The sequence below is a fragment of the Fonsecaea erecta genome (assembly GCF_001651985.1).
Source record: "Fonsecaea erecta strain CBS 125763 chromosome Unknown Scaff2, whole genome shotgun sequence".
NCBI classification, from domain to species: domain Eukaryota; kingdom Fungi; phylum Ascomycota; class Eurotiomycetes; order Chaetothyriales; family Herpotrichiellaceae; genus Fonsecaea; species Fonsecaea erecta.
In genome coordinates, this window is record NW_017387245.1 from 354,034 (window position 1) to 379,637 (window position 25,604).

At 54.4% G+C, this 25,604-nt stretch overlaps 10 protein-coding genes across 10 annotated transcripts; 5 read left to right on the top strand and 5 right to left on the bottom strand.

Annotated features, from left to right (window-relative positions):
- Positions 1-1,343: 1,343 nt before the first annotated feature.
- Positions 1,344-3,320, top strand: AYL99_01892 (hypothetical protein; the record flags this gene model as incomplete). Its single annotated transcript, XM_018833408.1, has 2 exons — positions 1,344-1,629; positions 1,696-3,320. 2 exons carry the CDS (start codon positions 1,344-1,346, stop codon positions 3,318-3,320), a joined length of 1,911 nt encoding a protein of 636 aa, XP_018696032.1.
- Positions 3,321-4,191: 871 nt separating this feature from the next.
- Positions 4,192-4,828, bottom strand: AYL99_01893 (hypothetical protein; the record flags this gene model as incomplete). The annotated part of the gene is made up of 2 exons (XM_018833409.1): positions 4,192-4,538; positions 4,723-4,828. 2 exons carry the CDS (start codon positions 4,826-4,828, stop codon positions 4,192-4,194), a joined length of 453 nt encoding a protein of 150 aa, XP_018696033.1.
- Positions 4,829-5,377: 549 nt separating this feature from the next.
- On the bottom strand, positions 5,378-6,480 carry AYL99_01894 (triosephosphate isomerase; the record flags this gene model as incomplete). Its single annotated transcript, XM_018833410.1, has 6 exons — positions 5,378-5,382; positions 5,431-5,454; positions 5,528-5,710; positions 5,776-6,216; positions 6,304-6,362; positions 6,443-6,480. 6 exons carry the CDS (start codon positions 6,478-6,480, stop codon positions 5,378-5,380), a joined length of 750 nt encoding a protein of 249 aa, XP_018696034.1.
- A 952-nt stretch (positions 6,481-7,432) lies between these two features.
- AYL99_01895 (pre-mRNA-splicing factor ATP-dependent RNA helicase PRP43) lies at positions 7,433-9,730 on the top strand (the record flags this gene model as incomplete). Its single annotated transcript, XM_018833411.1, has 1 exon — positions 7,433-9,730. One exon carries the CDS (start codon positions 7,433-7,435, stop codon positions 9,728-9,730), a length of 2,298 nt encoding a protein of 765 aa, XP_018696035.1.
- Positions 9,731-11,084: 1,354 nt separating this feature from the next.
- AYL99_01896 (hypothetical protein) lies at positions 11,085-12,231 on the top strand (the record flags this gene model as incomplete). The annotated part of the gene is made up of 2 exons (XM_018833412.1): positions 11,085-11,745; positions 11,801-12,231. 2 exons carry the CDS (start codon positions 11,085-11,087, stop codon positions 12,229-12,231), a joined length of 1,092 nt encoding a protein of 363 aa, XP_018696036.1.
- An 848-nt stretch (positions 12,232-13,079) lies between these two features.
- On the top strand, positions 13,080-15,230 carry AYL99_01897 (hypothetical protein; the record flags this gene model as incomplete). Its single annotated transcript, XM_018833413.1, has 1 exon — positions 13,080-15,230. One exon carries the CDS (start codon positions 13,080-13,082, stop codon positions 15,228-15,230), a length of 2,151 nt encoding a protein of 716 aa, XP_018696037.1.
- Positions 15,231-15,569: 339 nt separating this feature from the next.
- Positions 15,570-17,542, bottom strand: AYL99_01898 (hypothetical protein; the record flags this gene model as incomplete). Its single annotated transcript, XM_018833414.1, has 4 exons — positions 15,570-16,428; positions 16,531-17,026; positions 17,113-17,324; positions 17,379-17,542. 4 exons carry the CDS (start codon positions 17,540-17,542, stop codon positions 15,570-15,572), a joined length of 1,731 nt encoding a protein of 576 aa, XP_018696038.1.
- A 664-nt stretch (positions 17,543-18,206) lies between these two features.
- AYL99_01899 (hypothetical protein) lies at positions 18,207-19,683 on the bottom strand (the record flags this gene model as incomplete). Its single annotated transcript, XM_018833415.1, has 4 exons — positions 18,207-19,106; positions 19,157-19,518; positions 19,574-19,596; positions 19,649-19,683. The coding sequence occupies 4 exons, from the start codon at positions 19,681-19,683 to the stop codon at positions 18,207-18,209; spliced, it is 1,320 nt and encodes a 439-aa protein (XP_018696039.1).
- A 1,223-nt stretch (positions 19,684-20,906) lies between these two features.
- AYL99_01900 (hypothetical protein) lies at positions 20,907-22,475 on the top strand (the record flags this gene model as incomplete). The annotated part of the gene is made up of 1 exon (XM_018833416.1): positions 20,907-22,475. The coding sequence occupies one exon, from the start codon at positions 20,907-20,909 to the stop codon at positions 22,473-22,475; it is 1,569 nt and encodes a 522-aa protein (XP_018696040.1).
- Positions 22,476-22,918: 443 nt separating this feature from the next.
- On the bottom strand, positions 22,919-24,512 carry AYL99_01901 (hypothetical protein; the record flags this gene model as incomplete). The annotated part of the gene is made up of 2 exons (XM_018833417.1): positions 22,919-24,201; positions 24,467-24,512. 2 exons carry the CDS (start codon positions 24,510-24,512, stop codon positions 22,919-22,921), a joined length of 1,329 nt encoding a protein of 442 aa, XP_018696041.1.
- Between the last annotated feature and the right edge of the window lie 1,092 nt (positions 24,513-25,604).

Genomic DNA, 25,604 nt, shown 5'->3' on the forward strand with positions numbered 1-25,604 from the left:
GGAGGCACGCGCAACACGACCTGCTTTGTTCCAAGTTTGGGCAGGATCTGGGCCAAATCTTGCCGTGATCGAGGAGGGATCGACAGACCTGTGGCTTGATCTCAACAGAACAAGTCAGAAACAGAGAGGTTGAGCATCAATGTGGAGATGAAGCGGACATCAATTGCGAGTCCCAGCAAAAACCCAAAAGAACCGTCATGACATCACACCAGCCACCTTTTGACGTAGAGACTACGGAGGATGGAAAGTTTTGTATCATTGTATCACGGCACGAACCATGACGATGCGGTTTGTGCTTGACTCGACTGTCACCAGCCACCTCTTCCCAGGAGGAGAATATGGCCATATCAGCATGCTTCACATGACTCGTTCAGATGTAAACAGTCAAAAACCAGGCAAGGCGCTCACTCCCACCATGGTTGACGATCAACAAGAACAGAGCTCGACTGGACCTCGCCGCCACTGACGCGGTTACCATCCCTCAAGCTCCTCGATGTCGCTTATTTTCCCCAGACCCTGGATTTCTGGACGTTTTCGTCATTCCTGGTCCACCACCAGGGCTGATCACGATCAAACGAGGAATTCTTCTTGCAGGGTCATACCTGATTGAAAGACCAGGAAATCGTTGTTTGCTCTCCACAAAAATGACGTTTAGAAGCCTCTAGTCACTTCCAGATGGCGCAAGGCTCTGGGGACCGCTTCCCGCCAATCAGATGCAGGCCAAGAATCTTGGTGATCCCGATATGGCTGAGCAGAAAAGATTGGCAGTCACCAGCCACTTTTAGGCAAGTTACACGACGCCATGCATCACGTGTGGACGCGCCGAGCGGCGCCTACTTCTCCAACGCGACCTTCCCCGCTTGTTCGACCCGCCAGACTGCACACAGCTCGATCGCTTCAACAAACACTGACAGTTTGCATTCCATGACTATCACTGTATCAATTCAATCATCTCATACGAGTACTTGCGTTATTGTTAACTAGTTGAACCTCAGCAGACGGGCGTTGCTGTTCGGGCCTATGGCAACCCGATCCTCCAAACTGGCTGCCCCCAAACGCCCGTTCCGCGATCAAAAGCGGCAGACCAGGCTGCAATTCTCATCTTTCTCTTCCTCCTCTCCTGCTCGAGGAGTTTCCAGCCCACGTATGCAAGATCGACTAGCTGGGGCGGTACACGAAGAGCCAAACGGCCTTCCTCGAAGATCAGATGAGCCTCCCCCGGAACCTTCGTACCCACTGACCTTGGAGGTTCCTTCAGAGTTGCAACGTGCCACTCACAGTAATATGTTCTTGATATTTTCCTATGCCCTTGACGGGACTGATACATTGCAGAACGAGGCGAGATGCCACCCCGGCCCTCGTTTCCTTCCTCGCCCACAATCCACCGAGTCCAACAAATCGACTTGTCGGAAGACACTGACGAGGACGATTTGATATCTCCGGCTCATAAGAAACGCAAGCCGAATTCCACCTTTGAATCTGCGCAATCACCCAGTCTCCCTTTGCTCAGGAAATCGAAACGGTTGAATCCCAGCTCCTCTTCTCCTCCCAGACAACTATCAAGCCCAGAACGCGAGGATGCTGGATTCCCCAGCTCTCCACCTCCTCGAAGATCAGGAAGACTACATCGTAGGTCGTCACCACAACAAGCACACTCAACTCGGTCTGGGAGTTCTCTCTCTATTCGATCCGTAGAAATCTCCTCCCCAGCCAATCGACACGTTACCTTCTCTGAACTTGGGTCGCCGGAGACGAGTGGCGATGACGATCTTGTGATGGCAACGAAGCCTGCACGGCGCAGGAAATCAAGACTTGAGCGGAATGACCCCTTCATTGTCAATGATGACGAACAGTACCTGTCAGACTGGGAGAGCCGCAAAAGGTCGACACCAAAGAGGAAGAAAAGTAGAGGCCATGATTTCGTGGTGGACGATGATGATGTGGAATTTCTCTCCTCCGAGGATGAGGGCGACAGAGTGAGAGCACAGCCACGGACCAAGTCGCGAAGATTGCTGTCGAAGCGCAAATCCTCCAAAGTGTTTCACGGGCGAACCAAGGAGGAACAAGATGAACTGGAGGAAGATCTCCAGGACTTACAAGATTCGGACGGGGAAATAAGTGAGCCGAGGGCACGAACTAGGGGGGGTCCTGTCACCACACAGCGAGACAAGACTAGAGAGCATTTGGAGCTCTTGAAGCGAAGGCGTGCGGGCGAAAAAGCCCCATTCATTCGTGACTCGGACGAAGAATCACATGAAAGATCGGAACCCGTTGACCTTGATCTTATCGGTCAGCCAGATAACGATGTTTCCAGCGACGAGTCTTCGAATTCTGCAGGCGGCACGGATCACGCGACCGACAACTACGACGAACAAGAGGAGGAAGACGCCTTTGTTATTGACGACTCAAGCGGAAGAAGACTCGGTCGACCACATCCGGATATACCGTTACAGTTCACATCATTTGCCTCAGCTAAGCCAAAAGAACTGTTCCCTCACATCATCGAGTGGATGGTCAAAAACAAAATCGCGCCAGCCTTCAACCGCGAAGATCCATTATACAATCTCGCTTTTGATCGCCTGGATGACCAAGTTAAAGCTCAGGCAGGAAGTCGGCTTATCTCAGCAGCATGGGGTGCCGACTTCAAACGAGCGATACTGGCAAGGCCGAATATGAAAGTCGAAGCATTGCCGGGCGAAGACTACGAGCACATGCGAACCTGCGACGCTTGTAACCGCACCAACAATCCTGCTCGATATGAATTCGTTTTCTCCGGCGAACCGTACTACAAGAAAACACTCGAACCGGTTGACAATTCGGGGTCGGATGAAGATACGGAAGACGGCCATGACGGGGATAGTAGCACCACCTACGACGAGACTGGCCATGCCATTCCTTCGCGACAAATACGCTTCTATCTGGGTCGATTTTGCGCTGCCAATGCCGAAATGGGCCACAAACTCACACATTGGAAATACCATCTCAACGATTCCCTCATGAGCTATCTCGAAGCACAAGGCGTGCTGTCCGCGGAGTCCATCGTCTCCCGTGAAAAGATGAATAAAAAGCAACGCGAAAAGGAAGCAGAGAATGTTGTAGACACAATGAATGAGACGGGTGTGATTGCTGAATTCTGGCGTGATTTTGAAAATGATCTCAACGACGCGAGACTGGGTATGGAGGACTTTGAAAAGCGAGGTGGAAGGTCAAAGGGAAGAGTTGGGGCGATCCGAGTGACAACGGGTGGGCTTGTGAGGGAATGGAGCAACGACAAATATCAAGCGACGAAGGCCATGGAACCAGGTTCAGAGGAAGAGTAAGAAGCCGGATGATAGATGATGGAACCTAACATGTGGGATATGCAGGGCTATGAATACTCCCAAGTGATGCTTGTGATTTAATCAAGAATTTCAGGATGGACTCTTACATGTTGTCGCTTGTGTACCTCGTGGATTTGGACAGGGGATTTTCAGTTGCGACTTTTGGCATGTGTGCGAAAGTGCATAGGAATGAAAATGCTGGAAACTAGTCTGACGGCTCTTCCCATGACGTGTCCAGGTTCTTCGTGCCTTCGTTGTCTTCTCTCTGGATATAGGAAATGCAGACTGTTGCTTCATCCGGAGAGCACCACAGATGACCAAATACGAGCGCACACACACACAAACGCACCACAAGGGGAATAACAACGAATAAAAAAGGGGCGGACATGCGAGACGAGTTCTTCTGTGTGTGGTTTCTTAAGACATTGGAGAGAAAAAGCAACCACCACCTTCGAATCCAGACTCAGTGTGCCCTCCCCTCGAGTGGTATTGAAGGGGCTTCTTTCCGTCCTTCTCCCCTTTGACCCTTTCCGGCGTGGATGAGTAGATATTTTTACATTTCGTTGTCGTGATTTTTGTTGGCAAGCCAGGATTTTTCCTCTTTTTTCCTCCACCACCTCCACCACCAAACCCACCCCTTGTCTCCTCCTTGGTCCTTGCTCCGAATGACGCCTTCTAAGGATGATATCGTCTCCAAGAAAGGGTAGAGCAGAGATCAAATGCGTTCGATGGATACCCGCAGCTGATGGCGCAAGTGATTCGTCTGTCCCGGTCTCCCAAGGGAGGCAGACGTAAGTTGGCGCCGCCCTTTGCCCTCGCAGCGTATACCATTCGGCATCACTCACAACCCAACTCCGTTTCTAGACTGTTCTTACAACGCCGGCTTCGCGTCCCCCTGCCCGGGCTGGCCCTGCTGAATCATTCCCTGCTGTCCCTGCTCCATCATGCCCCGCTGCCTCTCCTCCTCCATGAACTGCTGCTCCTCGCCCAGCGCGAGTGCGTAGGGGATACCCAACAACAAGATGCTGGTCGCGATGACCCACAGGCTCTTGCCACCGTAGGTGATTGATGCATTAGCAGCCGAGTAGACCGACGAGGTTGCAGACACCAGCCGGGCGCGGGTCTTGGGGGGGACGATGTCGCGAAGCGCAGAGAGGCGGTCGAACAGCGTCTCGTCCAGGGGAGCCTCGACGGCGTCGTCGTCGGAGATTTCAGAGTCTGAGGAGATGAGTTGTTAGATTATAATGTTAAACCACTGATGGGCTTTCGTGTGGGCTGTAAGAGAATAGTCATGTGGATCAAGGTGTCGATTGTCGACGACCGTGCGAGATGGAGTGAGAATGGCAGAGGCGCGTTAAGCTTTGGAGGATCATATGAGAAGTAGTAGAGAGACAGCTCTTACCGGTATCAGTGTAGTCTTCATCGTCATCGGCTAGCAGAGCGCCGTCCTTGGTGGTATCTGGCTTGTTGATGAAGTGCTCATCTTCGAGTTCTTCAAGCTTGACCATCTTGCCTGGATTCCGGAAGTGCAGACGTCGTCTAGAATACTAACACCGATAAGTGCTAATAGAAGGAATTGCTGCAAGAGAAAACAGTTGTCACGGACGGCAGCGGTGATGAAATGGTTGAGTGATGGAATACTTGTTGCAAGAAACTTGAAGCTCGCATGCTCTTTTCTCCGACTGCGAAATTTCGGACCCGGTGTTTCGGCGGAGCAAAACCCTCCGAGACGTATATCCTCTTCAGTCGCGTGGGAAATATATTTGTCTACGAGGACATGTCATTCCATAATCCTCTTCGAAGAATTCTCTACGCTGCCGCACGACCTTGGGACTGCGACTCTGGATGTTGTTGCGGCTGGTCTAGCCTGAGTTGCGAATATAAAGGGCCAAATTCCAAGCTAAAGGCAGAACGTCACCTGTTACAAGCGACCTGGCCCATGGGTCTTGGGGCGTTTTCTTCGTTTTCTAGTTCTTCGGGTGCTAAAAGATGTTCGATTTTAGGATTTTCGAAGTAGTGACTAGACCATTGCACTCATCTAGTGCGAGCACTTGACTCTATGCTGATATGGATCAGCCTTGCTTGTCTTCCTGTTGGCCACGAATCTAACTGAAGGCGTTGATGATCTCGACGACTGCGGTTCAAAAGCGTCAGCATTTTTTGCAGGGCCACCATGAACATGTCCTTCAATAAAAGCGTTGACTTACAGGCAGGTTTCAAGCTGGCACCGCCGACCAAGAAGCCGTCCACATCGGGCTGTTTAGCCAATTCTCTGCAGTTCTTCTCGTTGACACTTCCACCGTAGATGATTCTGGTATTTTCGGCGGCCTCAGCCGAGACAGACTCGCTCAACCATTTCCTGATGGCGGCATGAACTTCCTGTGCTTGTTCTGCATTGGTTCGGCGTGTTAGTCACTTCCTTTGACCCTGTCGTTGTTGAGCTTTTCCAACATACCAGTCGTTGCAACCTTGCCTGTCCCGATGGCCCAGATCGGCTCGTATGCGATTACCACATTCTTCCAGCCGTCCTTGCCAATCGCTTTGTTCACTGCGTCCAGTTGTCTTGTCACCACATCTACCGTGATACCCTTCTCTCGCTCCTCGAGACTCTCACCGCAGCACAGGATGACACCGATTCCGCCGTCAAGCGCAGCCTTGGTCTTGCAAGCCACGAACTCATCTTCTTCTCGAAGGATAGTTCGGCGCTCTGAGTGACCCAGCAGTGTCCATGTGATACCGCTGTCCTTTAATTGCGCCACCGAAATCTCACCGGTGAAAGCCCCGTTGGGCTTGTCAAAGACATTTTGAGCCGCAACTTCGATATTGGGAGAAAGGTGTTCGCGAGCAAGGAGGAGGTACAAACTCGGGGGTGCGACGACAACTTCAGTGTTTGGGTCTGCGATAGCCGCTGTCAATCAAGATCGTTCTGCGAATCATCTAGAGTATTGTACCCAGGATAGCAGGGACGTAGATATGGACGTACCGAGCTTGGATGTGGACAGGTTGTGGACAATCTCTTTGATGGACTTGATCGTCCCATTCCTGACGGAGGGGGTTGTGTCAGTAAAGGTCCTCTGGCCGGTCACAAGATAACAGTCCCGGTCTAGGTTGTCGCCGCATACATTTTAAAATTTCCTCCTACGAATGGTTTCCGACCCATTTTGAAAGAATAGCAGAATGCTGGGGAGAGGAAGCAATAGCCAGAAAGTCGAGAGGATATACCGCTACAAAAGACAGGATCACAGGAAGGATAAGATGAGAAAGAACAGTCTCGAGAGTGTCGACGCACAGAAGAATGAGTATCCAGGAAATATGAATATCTCGGAGAGCGAATGGCAGCTATGAATACTCGGGAAAAGCAAAGCAGTAGAAATGCTTTCTGTTGACGTCGGGCACGGCGGAGGCGGGGCTGCCAATAATGCCCGGTCGAGGGGCATTTTGGCGAGGGAAGCTCTTCCGAGCATCTCGGTCCATGCACTCTTCCGTTTTATTATCGTCCCTCCCATATACGTAGGTTAGGGGGCAGCAAGGTGAATTTGTTGCTGAGCAGGGTACAGCTAGATGTCTGTAAACACAGCATGGTATCCTGCTTCTCAATGTCGAGGCAGCGTGGTAGCTGCTAAGTGTTATCATCAGCCAGTTGAAGCCTACCGTTCCCTACAGCAAAAGGCATTCAACAGCAACGGAGAGAATGCGTCTCCTCAGACCATACCCCTTCCTCCGGCGGTGGCGAGTTGTGGCAATCCTGCTGGAGGAATGGCTCGATCATTTGATGTGAGTCCGAGGGGAGAAGAGTTGCGGGATAGCAGAAGTCGGAAATGCACTTGATATATTCTCTGTCTCACCGTACGCACCACGTCGCCGTACAGAATTCTCCGAGATGCAATTCTCAAAATATTTTCGACTTCTGCAACATTGAAATAGGCGGCGATTTACCTGGCAAATCGATACTTTTCAGGTCCGCGTAGTGGAAAGTACCAGGCACTTGACATCTTTCACACAGGCATTGCTTCCTCTTTCAACTGTCCTCTGTCTCTCGCACACTCTTTCCCCGACCGCGCGAGACCGGTTGCGCCTGATCTCTACTTCATTTCCTCTGCTATTCAGCGGCTATGGCAGCCAAACGTCCAGACAACCCAGATGGGATGCCTGCAAAACGTCAGAAGACCGCCGGCGGCATGGATCCTAAAGACAACCCTTACCTTGCTCATTGGTACGACAACGAGGCGAATGGACACACGAATGGTTCCTCAACCCCTCCGATGGCCGGTGACGGCCCCCTCGCCGACTTCCAGCGGCACAAGACCACCGCTGCGATGGCTCGAAAAGCCGAAGACTCTAAAGTCAATCCTTTCACAGGCCGACCACATTCCGATCGATATTTCTCCATCCTACGTACCAGAAGGGATCTACCCGTCCATGCCCAGCGAGACGAGTTTCTTCAGTTGTACCAGAAGTCCCAAATCCTTGTCTTCGTGGGCGAAACTGGTTCTGGAAAGACGACACAAATCCCCCAATTCGTCCTCTACGATGACTTGCCACAGCAAGAACGCAAACTTGTTGCCTGCACACAGCCTCGCCGAGTGGCTGCGATGTCAGTGGCAGAGCGTGTCGCGAATGAGCTGGACGTCAAACTTGGAGACGAAGTGGGTTACAGCATAAGATTTGAAGACATGACCAGCCAAAAGACGATACTCAAATACATGACGGACGGCATGCTACTAAGAGAGGCCATGAACGACCACGAACTCACCAGGTACAGCACCATCATCCTCGATGAAGCCCACGAGCGGACGTTAGCCACAGACGTATTGATGGGTCTCCTGAAGGAGGTGGTTTTACGCAGGCCAGACCTCAAATTGATCATCATGTCTGCAACCCTGGATGCTCAAAAATTTCAGAGATACTTCAACGACGCGCCTTTGCTTGCCGTTCCCGGTCGTACGCATCCTGTCGAGATCTTCTATACTCAAGAGCCCGAACCGGATTACGTTGAGGCAGCAATCAGAACTGTTCTGCAGATACACGCCACGGAACCCGAAGGAGACATCTTACTATTTCTCACTGGAGAAGAAGAAATCGAAGACGCGTGCCGGAAGATCTCGCTGGAAGCCGACGAAATGATCCGTGAGGCTGATGCCGGCCCCATGAAAGTGTATCCCCTCTACGGCACGTTGCCTCCCGCACAACAGCAAAAAATCTTCGAACCAGCTCCGCCCCCGCGGCGACCTGGCGGTCGAGCGGGCAGGAAATGCATCGTTGCCACCAACATTGCAGAGACGTCCCTGACCATCGACGGAATAGTGTATGTGGTCGACCCTGGCTTTTCGAAACAAAAGGTGTACAACCCGCGCATTAGGGTCGAATCCCTTCTCGTTTCGCCCATATCAAAGGCTTCTGCTCAACAGAGAGCTGGTCGTGCCGGTCGTACTCGGCCTGGAAAGTGTTTCAGGTTGTACACTGAAGGTGCCTTCAAGAAGGAGCTCATTGAGCAAACTTACCCCGAGATTCTCCGTTCCAACCTCTCGTCTACTGTTCTGGAGCTGAAGAAACTCGGAATTGACGACCTCGTGCACTTTGACCTCATGGATCCTCCTGCTCCGGAGACTTTGATGCGAGCTCTGGAGGAGTTGAACTATCTCGCATGTTTGGACGACGATGGCAACTTGACCACCATGGGCAGGCTTGCCTCCGAGTTCCCTCTTGATCCGGCCCTGGCAGTCATGCTTATCTCTTCGCCCGAATTCTACTGCTCGAACGAGATCTTGAGCTTGACGGCTTTGCTGTCCGTGCCTCAAATCTTTGTCAGACCGGCATCGGCGCGAAAACGTGCAGATGAGATGAAAAATCTCTTCGCTCATCCTGATGGTGACCATCTGACCATGTTGAACGTCTACCATGCATTCAAAGGTCCTGAAGCGCAGGCGAACCCGAGACAATGGTGTCACGATCATTTCCTGAGTCTCCGAGCTTTACAGTCAGCCGATAATGTGCGTCTGCAGCTGAAACGAATTATGGAACGGGAAGAATTGGAGTTAATGTCCACGCCGTTTGAGGACAAGAAGTATTACGAAAACATCCGGCGAGCACTCGTGTCTGGATTTTTCATGCAGGTAGCGAAGAAGGAAGCGAATGGCAAGACGTATACGACGGTCAAAGACAACCAAACCGTCCTTTTGCATCCGAGTACGGTTCTAGGCCAAGAGAGCGAATGGGTGGTTTACAACGAATTTGTGCTTACCAGCAAGAACTATATTCGAACCGTCACCAGTGTCCGAGGCGAATGGCTACTCGATATTGCACCAGGTTATTACGATATAGACAGCTTCCCCAAGGGTGAAGTCAAGACGGCGCTTCAGAGGATCGCAGAGAGGGTAGCTCGGCGGCAAAAGGTGAAAAGTGGACGATAGATACGCAACAGGTGCCAGATATGCAGATACGGGATAGACCACATGCCTAACTCGGCCACAAGGTACTGCAGAATCAAGCGAGGCCGTGGCTGGTCCTGCCCTACTGGAGGCAGCATAGGCAAATAATCGAGTTCATGGATTAGAGGCTGAAGTCTCTATTAGAGGCTCCCAGCAAACAACAGATCCGCCACCCTCCTTCGAGTCGGCAAGAGTTTTCCAAGCGGTGAACGAGTTCCTTGCAGCATGTCAGCAATTCCTAAGCCGTTTTACGAGTTTCGTGCCGCCACACGCACACCACATCGGAGACATCCTAGTCGGGCCATCGATTGTTTCACCGCATGAACCAGATGTTCGCTGTACTGTACGATTGATAGAAGACACGGAGGCGCCACAAGCCCACAGGGCAGTGGAAGAGGGTATGAGCAGCATTCAGAAGCTGGCCCATGGCCCCCGGGCCGATGGTCACCTCAGGCCAGTGGCGCTCATTCCGTCCTCCAAGACCTGGCGGCCTCGTGCCTCGAGGGCCTTTACAGACATGCCAAGGCAGAGGGATTGGACGCAGAAACACTCCTGTTAATAAACAGCCTGTCTAGAGCAGCATCTTCCCAAACCCGGCTCAGTTATTCTATCCATATATTGATCACTTGAGCAGGGCTTTGCCCCAATCTCTCCAGTGCTTCCAAGAGCGGTTTGAGACCGATGGCGAGCTATATCTTAGCGAGAAGGTCGTCATTGGGCGCCCAGTTTCTGGGGTCCCTGGGCGTCTCACTTTGGCTAACCCTTGTGCTCAGCCCTCAGCAGCTTGACTCGACTAGTTTGCAATGCACTTTCTGCCAGCCTGTCTCGCCGAATGACGAACCACGGGGTTCGAACGCCCGCTTTCATCGCACAGATATTGGCATTCGACTTACTGCCTATTCGACAGCCGGAGCTGCTTACCCAGCTGGAAGAATGAGCCTTACAAGCCCCGACTACTGCACGCCTAATCCGCCGCTCGCTTGACAGTTCTCGAAATATTGGGGGGGCGGTGCAGTAACGGGCGAAGATATCTACGGCACCGCCGTCGGTCGAGGACTTTGTGGCCGCCTGTGTATAATGTGCTTGCCAATTGCTCGTGTCCCATGGTTCCAGTCGTTTTCTTCCCGTCGTTCCCCAAAGGTCTGATGTCTGTCCTTTTAATAGTTGTCGTTGGTTGTGTCTCCCGAACTGGCTTTCCTTGAGCTTTTCTCTTTTTCGCCCGCTTTGCACTCATCCGTGCACAGTCTTTCCAATGCATGACGAGCTGAATTGTCACTAAAGAATCCAAGAGGTCATGGTTTTCGACAATCACTCGTTCTATACATCCGATCTCGCGATGGCGCACCTCCGGAGACAAGACAGCTTCGATGATTCTGACTATGAGTCGTGTCCGGTGGGAGGTCAGTGGTGGACGTGTGAAGATATCAACTATCCGACATTCATCGGATGCTGTTCCAGCAATCCCTGCTCCGGTCAGATGTGCCCTCAGGACAACTTGTATCCCATGGGCTTTGGTTCAGTCACAACTCCTGTGCCAGACTATCCCAACCATTCCTGTCCATATGGCGGACTGTGGTATACTTGCGCCGACAATACTGTTACCTTCCAAGGCTGCTGCGACAGCAATCCGTGCAATGGCCAAGGCTGCCCTGCCTCCGATCTACGACCTGCCGGTGTTCATACGGTTGTCGTGGCTGGAAGCTCAACCTTCACAGTTCCCTCCTCCGTTGCAACGACGAGTTCAGCGTCCGTCCCCTCCGCCTTTGCTACGGCCACATCAAGCACATCGTTGCCGCAACCAGTCTCGAAACCAGTTGACACAGCTGCCATAGCAGGCGGCGCCGCTGCCGCTGCAGTAGCCTTGACGATTGTCGCTGTACTAGTGGCCTTTTGCGTCGTGCGGCGCCGAAGAATGAAACAGTCTCTGCAAGAATCTACTGAGCCTGGACGAGAGCCACAAGAATACAAACCATTTTACAAAGATCCCTTCGGTGGAGGTGAGTCTATGAGCTCCATTTCGGTCTGCATTCTGGCTAACAGCACTGGCCTCAGTCTTGACACCGCTTCCTCGATACTCAGGAAGTCCTTCGACCATGCACGGTCCTTTCTCGCCTGCCCCTGCTTATTACTCACCCCGAGCACCTAAGTCACAAGATGGAGAGCCTCAAGAGATCATGGGACTCGGCCTGACCGCCGACGAATTCAATCGGCGCCACAAATCCAGATCGCCTGTTCACCACAGCACCGACGGCCCCATTGAACTTGCCACCCACCGCTTTTCATCGAACCGCGCCGATGCAGAGGCGGGAAGCCCTCTTCTCCGGTCAAAACCGAAGGACAAGCCCATTAGACGACAAACGGTAGATGGAGAAGCAGATACTCGATCGCGACTACGCAGTCGTGCAGCAGTGGATGACTTGCGCGCAGAAGTGTCACGGAGTCCGTCAAGAGGCCCAGCACGGGGGTTCGATCCCGACGACTGAGCGATGAAATGGCCATCACGCATTTTCGGATGCAATCGACACGAGGAGAAACCAGTGTCTAGACAGAATGGGCGGGGGTTTCGTCTCTGGTCTTGCGACGCCAGGCTTCTGCCAACCATTGTGGTCGGAGAATTGGTTGAAAGGGTCAAAGTACAGTCTCGACCCTCCTAGTCCCTGTCAAACTAGCAACACTAGTCTACGTTGAACGGCTTTGTTCATTGTGGTCTGGTGTTGCGAGCGCCCTCGAATGGGGTTCAGCAAGATTCTTCCTTTTGGCCCGCCACTCTTAGTCAGATATGACCTCGACCTAACGCCTCAAACCTCACATGCAGATACATTTCAGCCTATATTTCAAGAGCCTGGGTCAAAGCACGACTGCTTTGCTACTTCCGCTGTGCATGCAAGGCCTTGGATTTATGGGATACCTGATCTTGAGAGGATGTGATGGAGATCCCCAGTCGTCTGGGCACAATGGCGGACACTCCCGTCGCGGGGGAAATTGCGCTTGTCTTCGGCGCCATTAGTGGGTGGATAAGGTGTAAAAAAGGCTCTGGGCCCGGCCTTACACAGACGAGAAGGAAGCAATGAGGCTGAAGAGGATCTGATGGAGAATCATAATGGAAAAGGGACACGGCGAGGCGGCCGGCTCTAGTACATTTTACGTCGTATAATCCACGCTATCTGATTGGGCCGGGCTATGTCTTGGCATTATTATGTAATCGAATTTTTTCTGAAAGGCTTGAATCTACGAACGACGACGAACTCCTTTTCCTTGTCAATGCGCCGGACAGGGTAGAAGTGAGTGTGGCAGCCTGTTCATTCGAGCCTGTTGAACGGGGAGAAACCCCATGTTTCTGAGTCGTCGCCTTCACAGCGCACAAGACTACTCCGCTCCCACTTCATTCCTTCCCATTCGTCGGGCAACCAACAACAATACCCCAGCGATTCGTATTAGATTCAACAGGCGCACCGCACCAGCCTCCCCCAATTTCGAGCCGTTCAACCGCAGAAAACCCCGCAAGCAGCGATCTTCGGGGGAGTACAATGCGGCATCGATCGCGGCGAGGATGGAGAAAATCAACAACAGAGGCCCCCTTGGCCGCGCGAAGCGGCACCGGCTCCAGCAGCAGCTGTCGCGACTGAGGGACGGCACACCCGAGCAGGTACTGACCATCGAGGCGGAGACGCTTCTCGCGAAACAGCAGCAGCAGCAGCAGCAGCACGATGGGGGTGAAGACCACGATGAGCAGGTATCTCGAGATGGGGACCGGGGATCCAAGGAAGGACACGACCAGGATCCCAACCAGGGCGACAAGAGCCGCTCCAAAACCTCGTCGTCACGCAGCTCACGTCCGGCCCCGCACACGGAGCTCGAGCTGGAGATTGAGGAACTCTCGTCCACGGGCGATGGCCTGGCCTACGCCCCCGAGAGCACGGACTACATCTACGTCGTCCCCTTTTCAGTGCCGGGCGACCGCGTCCTGGCCAAGACGTTCCCGCAACGCGACGAGAGTCCACTGTGGACGCGGGTCGACTTCGTCAAGTTGGTCCGTGCCTCCCCGCAACGTGAGGGCGTGACACCGGGCTGTCGGTATTTCGGCACCTGCTCAGGCTGCCAGCTGCAGATGCTGCCGTACGCGGCGCAGCTGGCGCACAAGAAGACGATCGTGGAGAAGGCCTTCCGCTACTTCTCGAACCTGGACCCGTCGCAGGTCCCACCCGTCGACGACACCGTCGGGTCGCCCCTGCAGTACGCCTACCGCACCAAACTGACCCCCCACTACAGCGCGGGCCCCAAGTCCCGGCCGCTCCGGAAAGGCGACCCCCCGCCGCCCTTCGGGTTCATGCGCAAGAACTCCCCCCGCATCCTGGACATCGAGCAGTGTCCCATTGGCACGCCCATCTTGAACGAAGGCCTCAAGATCGCGAGGAACAAGATGCACGAATCGTTTTGGAAGAGCAACACCGGCGCCACCGTCCTGTTGCGGGAGTCGACCCGGCGCGAAATGATCCCCTCGACCTCGACGGCGGATGCTCCCGGGGGAGAGGACACGGTATCGGGCGAAGACGCAGAAAAGGGAACGAAAGAAGTCACCAAAGAGGGAGAAGAAGCCGACGAGGGACAGGTTCTGGCCTCTGACTCGATTCCAGATCTCTCGTCCCTGCCGCTCGCGTATGCCGGTGAACCCCTATCAACAGAGCTGTCCTTCCCTTCTCCCACCGCGCCCCAGATTATATACACGTACCCGCGCTTCCGAGACATCAAAACCTACACGTCCGACAACAAGGCCCTCACGACCGAGCACATCGGCCCGTACACCTTCACCACGCGGGCCAACAGTTTCTTCCAGAACAACAACTCCATCTTGCCGACGTTCTTGGCCTATATTCGGGAGAACCTGCTTCCCATGACGACATCATCGCCCCCAGCATCAGCAGCAACCGCCACGCCCACACCCGTGTCGTGGATGTCGAACGTCGAGCCCGCCGAACCCTCCGTGAAGATCAAATACTTGCTCGACGCCTACTGTGGCTCGGGCCTGTTCAGCATCGCCCTGGCGCCGTACTTCTCGTCGGTGCTGGGCATCGACATCGACGCACTCTCCATCTCGTGCGCGCGGGACAACGCCAAATTGAACCACCGCACCAACACCCTCTCCAAAACGGGCGAGAGCAACACGGGGTTCATTGCGGCCGACGCCCAGGCCCTGTTTACCGACGTGCCGTTCCCGCCGTCGCAGACCCTCGTGGTGATCGACCCGCCGCGCAAGGGCGCGTCGCCGGACTTCCTGCAGCAGCTGTGCCACTTCGGCCCCCGGCGCGTCGTCTACGTGAGCTGCAACGTCCACACCCAGGCCCGCGACGTGGGCATGCTGGTGGCCGGGTTCGGGGGCCGGTGGCGGTACAGCATCGAGAAGCTCGGCGGGTTTGACTTCTTCCCGCAGACGGGCCACGTCGAGGGGGTATGTTTCCTGAACCGAGTCGAGAGGGAAGGGTGAGAATCTCGATTTCCTGGGGGTTTTGCCGGACGAAAGATTATGCTTCTGGATTGCATTTTTAGTGGGTGGGTGGGTTTGACAGATAGATAGATAGCTTGAGGCATGTGCCGAAGGAGGCGTTGATCGCAAAGAAAAAGAGTTTAGCGGTTGGAGGGCGAAATTGTACAATTAGATGGCCTAGCCGTTCCTCCTCTTCTCCTCCCCCGAGCAGTCTTCGTTGATATTTCATGGCGGATCTGGGCTCTTTCGGTGCCCTTGTCGATCCAGGTTGTTCCAAACACCACGTCTGGAGCTTTCAGTCTCGTACGAGGGCCTGGGTCAGTCAGTCCGACCGACCGATCAGACATCGGCTTGGTGCTTCGAGTCCTTGTCCTTCTCCCTGTCTCTGTTGGTGTCCTTGGGCTGATCCTTATTCTTATCCTCGTCCGCGCCCTCCTCTCCCTCCCCGAGGTGCTGGGTACGAAACACATTTGACCCGGCGTACCATGCCTTCCGCGCGGGCTCATCCATGTTCTCAAACCACAAGTAACAAGCCATGACGGCCTTGAAGTCGGCGAACTTCACAAGACCCAGCTGCGCGGAGCGCTCGTGCAGCTGGGCGACAAACCAGGGCCGGTCGGGCGTGAAGGTGGCGCCGATGCAGCCCAGCAGCAGCGTCCAGAGGACCAGGGGTCGGTACTCTTCACGGCCGCCACCCGGGGTGAACTTGAGGAACTTCTCGGTCAGGGCGTGGCGCAGCGTGCGTGCCAGCCGGGGCTTGATCTCGGAGCTGTCGATCTGCGGATACACGACCATGTCGTTGTAGAGGAGGGCACCCAGCCGCGTGATGGCGAAGATCAGCCGCTCCTCCTCGCTGCCGGCCTCGGACAGTGGGATCTCGGTCGGCAGCGCCAGGATCTGGTGATGGTTCGCCCGCGCCACCGCCAGGAGTCGCCGCCACTCCCGCGTCTTTTCGTACCCTGGCTCCAAGTGCGAGAGTTCCACGGTGACGGCGGCCGTGCAGAGCAAATACTCACGGAGTCTGCCGATGGCGTCTCTCGCTGGGAGCAGCAAGAACCCCGTTCCCAGTCTTCCAAACGTGCCGTTCCCAGGGGATTTCTTGACGTTTTCCGTGTAATCCGTCAGGAGATCCTCGTAGCTTTTGAGAAGTGGGAAGCTGGGTTGTTGGATGAGAGTCGTGCAGTTGTTCAGGCTCCATCTATAATGTGTTTCCCCCAAATGTTAGGATACGTGATCAAAAACGGCGAAGATCAAAGATAGAACAAGATCATGGTAGTTGAGGTTCAGGGAGATCACGTACAACCATATCATCTCTGCAATGCCAATTAGTTTGACTTCTTCTAAGCCGCCCTTGGCCTGAATGAGGAGGTTCATGGCACGCATATGTTCGGCATGCGGTATTTTCCGACCATACCGGGCGAGGAAGCGTGCATTGAGCGTCGGCGGCGGAGGGTGACACTCGGGGAACACCCGCTTGTCCCAGTCTAATCCTTGGTACGACAAGTTGTATACCGCCATGACGAGCGAGTCGGTCGGGATGCCGTTGGGGTCCATGTTTTGTATGACTTGCCGGACCAAGCGGAGCGCCTTGGTGTGATGAAACAGCCTCAGCCGATCAAACATGGCACCGTATCCGGCGGCGTCGTACATGGCTTTGCCGAAATCCGCAACACTCGCGAGATGGACGTGGTGGACGGCAGGACATTCCTGTGCGGCCAAGCGCCATTGCCGCCGACCTGGATGGACGGCTGGCTTTCCTTGGACCTCGATCAGATCAGGCCATAGCTTGTCATAGGCTTTGGAATGAGAAGTTTGGTCAGTGGGGCTCGATGCATTAATGGTTCTGTCTTCCTTGTGCAGGGGGTGGATTGGGATTGCATACTGTACTCGATGAGATCTTGAAAGACTGCTGGATGCTCTGACGCATTGTAGGGAGAGAATGGATCGCGTTTGCTCTGGGTCAGAGCATTGTGGACAAGCACCTTAGAGGATTCCGATTGTTGATCATGCGCATCATCATCCATTCCATCATGAGCGATGGGCTTTTCTGGTTTGTGTCGTTGGGATGAATCACGCTCCAGCTCTCGGCGGTAGCTGCAAGACCATGTCAGCAAAAGAATCGTCAAGTCCCCAGTGCTGTCTATTTACCTCATCTGCCTTTCCCAGCGAGTGCGTCGACCGACATGTTTGGCGGCATGGCTTCGGGCCAGTGCAATCTTGGTGGTCTTGTCCTGTCCACTCTGACGGGCACCGGGATCCTGGATCATGAACCGGACGGTTATTGGAGCGGACGGGGCACGGCTGGACGCCATCGCAGCGGTGGAGGAAGGATCCGGGAAAGCGAGAGGATCTGAGAATGGACAGGCCGGACGGACAACAGCCCTGTCCGTGGGTCACGGATTTCCATTTAATCCTGCCGGGCAACAGGTGTGTTTGAACAACGTTGGCTTCCACCCTCACCCACGAAATCTGACAGCAGGCCCTGTGGCCGAGTTCGTCTTCGTGCAGAAAGCTGTGAGAGGAAAAACGCTAAAGTTAATATTAGTCTGGTGCCGAAAGAATGGGAGCAGTAGTACCGAGTAGGGGAAAGGCGGAGCCCCCGTGGCCTCAGCCTAGTGAGCCCTGACAGGAAGGAGGAAAGATAAACAGCCGGACGCTGAAGAAGCGAGGTCGATGTCGTCCCCGGTGGTGGGCTGACTGCGGAAATATGGAGGTGAGATTATGTAATCGCCATAATATTACTGCGTGCTGGGTGCTGCCATCCGTCGTTTGGCCCCCAACTACCTGTAGCCACTGTCTGCCCATTGAATGGGCTTCGCAAGAGCTTTCTGACGCCGGATCAATCACGAGTCATTGCCCTCGTCGCTCCGGAATCAGAGAGCAAAACGGGGGAAACTAGCCCGCCAGCAACGGGAACTGGTCATCGTGGTATTCTTTTTGCAGTGGTCACTTTCTATCTCGTCAGATCTCGGCAGTCTAAGTGCTTCCCGGGCCTCCCAGCAACGCGAACCTCCGGACGATACTTGGGCCTATCTCATCGTACTCGGCCTTGGTGTGGCAGTAACTTCGGAATTCAGGAGTTTGACCCAGGAGACTGCCACCAAACCACGGCCCATGCCTCTGTCGCTTGTGGGTGACCACCTGGACCTCCAGACCACCACTCTTGGCTCCACCGCTCCGAGCCTCCGATGCTCGGATGCGAGCGTCAACCAAGTGTCGGATATCTCGCTGTAACCTCCGACCAAAATCCTTGTACAGGGTCGAACCACCAGACAGGACAATGTTCTTGTAGAGCCCTCTTCGGACGTCGATCGGGGACGACTGGATAACGCCATCGACCACCGTGGGGAGGGGAGTGAGGAAGTCCGAAGAATAGATTTCAGGGTTGAAGAAGATCTCGGGGGCCAGGAATCGTTCGTATCCAACGTCAACGGTGACAGACCTACCGTTGGGCTGGGTCACGGTGTGCTTGAGAAACCGGTCGGGCTCTTTGTCATAGCGTGCAAACTCTTTGACCATGTCGGGGCAGACATAGCAGTATTCCTCCTTGACCTTTTCTGCTGTCTTGAGGCTGCTGTCCGGCTCTCCTCTGTCCCGCAACAGGCTCTGCACAAAGTATGTGATATCCCGCCCGGCAATCGGTATGCTCTTGATCGACGAACCAATAACGTATCCTTCAGCAACAGGAATGATGTGGGTGACACCGTCTCCAGAATCGATGACCGTGCCGGTGAGAGATCGGTCGGTCACCTTGGAGGACGTCCACGAAGCGGCCAATGCGAGAACGGCTTGTACGGCAATATAGAGACCCGCGCAGTTGAAGGACTCGAACATGATCTCGGCGGTGTTCTCCCGGTTTTCGGGGGGGTTCAGAGGCTGCCAATCAGTCAACAGGAGGCCACCGGGAACAGATCAGCAATACCCACCGGCTCTGTCAGGAGAAAATAGTGGTCTTCCGGCTCAACTCGCAGGTATTTGAAAATGGAGTTGGACCAGAAACGTTCCATGTAATCCCAGTTCTCGATCTGCCCATGTCTGATGGGATAGTTGATGCTGTAGCCAGGACCAGCCGAAGCAGCAAGAGCTTCGTCTCCAATGAAGAAGTCGAGGTCTTCTGTGCCCCGCTTGCCGGCCAGATTGGAACTTGGTCCTGCACCGCCAGTGAGATATGAGGGTTTATTTGCAACCGCCGGTCTTCCTGAGCCTGTTCCTGCAGCGCCGCCGCCAGCACCTTTCATAGCAATGGCCGTGGGGAAAACAAAGGACGGGGCATCATTTCCGGCGAAGCCTAAGTCGGGGCAGGTCAGAAATATAACAATTATCGATGGACGACGGGAGCGCACCCAGTTTCGAAAACCCAGTTCCGCTGAGAGTTCGTCAGTAACACAGTTCAGAGGGCTGAAGAAGGGAGTACACACTTGTCCATGACAACGGCAGGGGTTTGGGAGGCCATTTCGACGGCTAGTTGCGGGCTACCTCGAGGAGCAGCGACGATGCGACAATGTGGCGGATGGAGACGGGCACGACGAGGAGGATGTCGCTAGGATGAGTTGATGCTTGTCGGAGGGATCATTGCCAACAAGGACCAAGCAGAAGAGAAGAAAGACACAGCAACCCAGGACCCAGGCACCGTATTTTCCACCCACCGAGGTATGCAGGCAGCTTTCAATTGTGGGCAAAGGACAAGTCGATTGAGGGACGGACAGCAGCAGTGAGACGAAACAGTAGTTAGTTGGATGGCAGTTGGTGGGATGGCGCCGGGCGGAGTGGGCGCGGATGATTATGTCATCCACGTGACTGCGTTTTAATGGTTCATGGTTCATCTCTCCATAGCACTCACTATAAACACCCACGTGACACCCTAACAGGGACATCATCATCAGCCAGTAGTATACCAGGGGTGCTGCTGGCAGGCATCTGGATAAACACCTCCCTCCCATCTGAGTTTGTCCTGTTTGTATACGAGAAGGAAAGAAGTATGTTGTAAATACGTAGGCAAACAATGTCACTCGAACTGAAACTTGGTTTGCTGGCGTCCTGCTTGCACCGAAATTCACCCGGCTCGACTTTAAGAGTTTCCTCTCTCTTCATCCTCCTCTCTTTCCTTTCGTCCTCCAGTTACCTTGCCTTGACAACAAGAACAAGAACAATTGTGGCAGGTGGCAGCTCAATGTCCATACAAGGACGCGTGTGCTGAGGTCACGGCTTCAAAAATGCCAGGCAGGTCGTCGACTTCAACTGCCTGCAGGCGCGGCCTGCGACAATGATCTTCCACCGACCCTATGACTGAACGGTTTTCCCCCTTTATATCTCTTTCACCCCTCATCACTTATTCATTCATTCACCTCTTCATCCACCAATTTATTCTTTCTTTCACGTATTCAGACGGGCGCCCTCAAGCTCAAGCCCGTCCTCTCTTCAGCAGCTTTTCTCTCCCGCACACAGCCATTTCCACAAAGTAGGATTTAATCCCTTCTGTTCTTTTCACGCAGTGTTCTTTACTCTTCACCCCGACATTCTTGTCGTGTTCAGCGCCCACGACTTGAATTTGCTTTCACTTCAGCACTGCCTCTCCTTCTCCCAGAAATTAGGCCGGACCTCTCCTCGCATTCAAAAATCCTCCCTTCCTTCGTGCTGACCAGAGTTTGCTCTATCTACTCCAACTCATCTCGTTCAATGCCACGCCGCCAGCAACAAGCCGGCGATATCTGTGGGATTTTCATCCACGCTGGTGCCGGCTTCCACAGTCTGCAGAACGAAAAAACCCATCTGAATGCGGTAAACGATGCTGCCAAGGTCGGCATGGCTATCCTGAAGAATGGAGGTGATGCTGTTGAGGCCGTGGAGATGGCGATCCGGTTGTTAGAGGATAAAGAAATAACGAACGCCGGCTATGGGAGCAACCTGACGGTACACGGCCAGGTCGAATGTGATGCTACGCTGGTTGATCACTTCGGTCGGAGTGGTGCAGTCGGGGCAATCTCTCAAGTCAAGAACCCAATCGCCGTGGCACGCCTCGTTCTTGACGATTCCACGAAACCCATGTCACTCCACCGTGTTCCACCGAACCTCTTGGTCGGTGCTGGTGCCACAGACTACGCCGCCGATAAAGGCATTCCAATTCTTCCCCCAGACTACCTGGTCTCGACGTCTGCGCGTGATAGATGGAGCAGATGGCGAGAGGAGCTGGATAACGCCACTCGAAGAGAGGCCCGCCGGGGCTCTCAGAGCCTGCCATCTTCGTCGACAGAACCACCGGATGACTGGGGCCGCTCTCCAACGCCCGCGCCTACTCCCCTGGGTCCTACCGGCTCACCACCAAGCCCGGGGAGACCCCTCAGTCTTGCACAAATGCCACCAATCGTGCGCCCACTGATGGCCTCAACGGCTGATGTACCAACATTATCACGTCCTGGCGGAGGTAGGGACCGAGGACATCCTTCTTCTGTTTCCCCGTCCCAATCAACAGCTGTCCACAACTCATCAGACGGAAATGCATCGTATGGTCACCCCGAGGCTGCCTCTGACGACAGCCTCCAATGGCTATCGTCTGCTCCCAAACGCCAGAAGTTAGATGATACTTTCGACGGCCCGGCTGGTGAGGGCTTCCGTTCCGGCAACACACCTCAGCCGTCGTTGAGGGCACCAGAACTCGCACATGTTGACAACGAAGGGGAAGATGATATACGGGACACGGTCGGCGCCATTGCAATTGACTGCTTCGGGCGGATCGCCGCGGGTTCGTCTTCCGGCGGCATTGGTATGAAACATAAGGGGCGTTGTGGCCCAGCCGCTCTTGTTGGCATTGGCAGTGCCGTAGTCCCCATTGATCCACAAGATCCCACCCAAACTTGTGTGGCCACAGTCACCAGTGGTACGGGAGAACACATGGCCACTACGTCTGCTGCGGCCACGGCTGCCGATCGGATCTACAATTCTGTGCGCAAGGAACAAGGACGGTTGGTGTCATGCAACGAAGATGAGGCGATGCTGTCGGTCATCAAGCACGACTTCATGGCACATCCTGGTGTGAGCAACAGCCCGTGTACTGGAGCCATTGGCATCATGGCGGTCAAAAAGAGCCGTGACGGGATCTATTTCTATTTCGGCCACAACACTGATTCGTTTGCCCTTGCCTCGATGCATTCAGGCGAAAAAAAGCCGGTATGCACCATGTCACGCAGCCGCGGCCACGGCTCGATCGCACAGGGAGGCAGAGTCTCTCGACTCGCCAAATCCAGGTAGATTGCACCGACCACCAGAGGGAGATACCCGTGGATGATCTAGAGCGCTCGACGCGCAAGGGCTGTGGGCCTTCCTAGAAATTCACCATTCACCACAGGCTCAGGGCAGACTGGAGATGAGGATGCTGCAAGGGACATTAATAGCGAGTCGCGGAGCTGGAAGACTGGGCAAAGCATCGAGAAAAGACGTGTGGAGAGGAGGCGGGCGTATCCACACCCTTTTTATCGCTTGAACCGTGAGACTCCAAGGTGCCCTAGATTCTCATATCGCTAGACGAACAATGCGAAGACCCATTCTAGACAAGCCTTACGTCTGTGTACACGTCAAACGAATTCTTCTCAAGTCTAGTCATGGTTCTGTAGTTTTGTGGATCCGTGTTGCGGACGACATCCCATGAAGACGTCCTTATTATTACACTAATGCACACAGGATGCCCACGTTGGTTACCGCGCCACCGCCTGCTGCGGCCTCTTCTTCTTGGATTTGGAGGCGACGACCACGGGCGTCTTCCCATAGCCGCGCTCGTCGACAGCGAGATGGGTGCCGCAGGTCAAGCAGTCCCCGTTCTCGGGCGGCTCACAAAAGATGCTCAGGCAGATGGAGCACACGAAGCCGACGGAGACGACGTTGCGGTGGCAGAAGCAGGCAGCGCGGAAGTCGACGTCGATGCGGGTGGGGAGGATCAAGTGCGCAGCGCGGGTCAGCGGGCTGGACAGAAAACTGGTCAGGAGGTAGGTCAGCAGGGACTGGGACGCTGTCTTGATCGGGTCGGGCCCGTGGGGCCCATGGGGACCGTGGGGTGCGGCGAGGTGGGCGGGGATGAAGATGCCGTGGGTTGCGTCGGCGGCCTGTTGGAGGAAGACGGTGGAGTTGGAGTGTTGGGAGCGTGAGTTCGAGTGTGACGATGATGAGTCCGTGGGAGAAGAAGAAGGTGTTGCTCCCGCGAGTGCTGCAGAGGAGCCGGGGAGAGGGAGTTGGAGGATGTCAATGGGGATTGAGAGCCGCTGGCACGCGAAGATGGCGTTCATGATGGGGATATACTGGTGAGCCAGGTCGGTGGACGGGGATGCTGAGATGAGGAGGATGCGTGACTGGAGGGATTGAGTGGCCCCTTCTCCGGCTGCTGCGGCCGCGGGGTCTCTGGCATTATCAGTGTTCACATTTGATGATCCGACCAGCGATTCGGTGAGTAGGATGGATTCCCGGTTGATGTAGGAGAGGGCCAGGGTGAGGGCGCCTGCGATCATGGTGGACGGGGAGCCAGCCACGGCTTCGGGGGACGTGCTGGCCAGCAACGACGTCAGACTGCGAAGCAGCTTTTCCTCGACGAGGCGGAAGGGCCGGTATTTGCTACTGGTGTTTGCTGCTGTTGAAGAGCCCGGAGGATAATCTCCTGCTGGGCCATTAAGCTTCAGCCTTTTGGGGGGGTCGTCTTCTCGAAGAGATGGGTCTTGATGATGATGAGGTTGTCGCTTGGCCCGGGCCGTCGAGGCGGCGGATCGAGGGAGCTTCTGGTCGGTCGGACTGGGATAGAGCCATGTGGCTTTGTCGCAGTGCGAGGCGATCACGGCCACTTTGTTGGTATAGTTTGCAGCCAGGTGAGCGTTGATGAAGACTAGGAGAGTGGCGACGGCGCTGGACAGAGGGAGGGTTGGGGAGAGTAACGACCATGCTGCCGGGTTGGTGTCGAGGATGACTGTGAGAAGGGAAGGGCTCTGTTCTGTTGCTGTGGTGCGTCGAGGAGGGGGAGTGTCAGTTCAATTCAGTTCAGTTCAGTTCAGTTTTCCACATCGGCCAGCCTCGTGAGTATCAAGATCTAAAGATTTGACGGGGCCACAGGATTGAGTTGGAGGGGGATGATTGGATGGGAGCCAGCAGCTTTGCTCCTTCAAGGGGGAAATGCTCGTGGGGGAATCTTGGGCCCGAGAGCAGCGGAGTGGCGGGTAAAAGATTACAAGATGAGGAATAGTCGGTCCGTGGAAACGACTTACAGTAGGATGGCTTGTCAAAGTGCTCGGATGCATCAACCGCATTCATGATGATGATGATGATGATGACGATGACGATGACGACGACGACGACGACGACAACGGTGACAAGGGGACCAGATATTAGAAATCAAGAGGGGGAAGATTTGTGGAATGTGTGAGAGGTGAGATGCGAGAAGTGAGATGTTGCGTTGCGTGGCGTGGCGATGAAGATGCATGGGATGGATGGATGGATGGATGATTGAGTTTGCTGAGTTGCTAAGATGATGAAGTGTTGAGCGTTCAGGGTCAGCGGCGGTACAAGCACGAGCACGAGCACAAGCACAGCACAAGCTCAGGGCGCCTAGAGGACGCCTTGGTTGGAGTGAGGGAGCACAAGAGATAGGCGTGCGGTTAGGCTACAGTACTGTGCAGCCGACAGGCGAAGGTGAGTTAGTGGTAGTGTGCTGGGGCCAGGCTAGAAGGCACCCACCCAGCGATAAGCCATAGGGGAAGGGCGCCGTACATTATTAGGCTAGGCTAGGGAGGGACTGCGTACGTACGAGTGTACCTAGAGACCTAGACCAACAGTCCGCCAGCCCCAGGAACGTGAGAGATCTGGTGGGTGCGGTTCAGTGAGCAAGCCTAGTGAGCCATAGATACAGGCACAATAATGGATGGATATTCTGCTTCTACTTATGGCGCGCACATGTTAATTTCCGTCTGGCGTTCGTTCGCGTTGCCATTTTTACCCTTTTCCCAATGTTTTGACTCATTATTTGCCCGCCAAACACATCCCCTTTTGGCTGCTCTGCTGCGCGCTCCTCCATTTGGTTATCTTCCTCTTTCCGTCTATCTCTCTCTCTCTCTCTTTTATGTACTTGCCCAGCGACATTTGCATGTGAATGTACCTTTTAACTCCTCCTCTCACAACTCTCCCTGCTATCACCACACCACAAGGAAGACCAAAAAAAAACTTTTCTTTCCTCTCCCAGCAGTAGTCTCTTGCATCATTTTTTTTTCTGCATCCCACGTGGCCCATATTTGGGTCTCCTTCCTACATCGGCTTATCCAGCTGCCAGGCACACAGAAGCAAATTCCATTCGCTCTCCCGCCAACTTCCAGTCCAATAATTGCGACAATCCCTTGGATCTATTTGGCC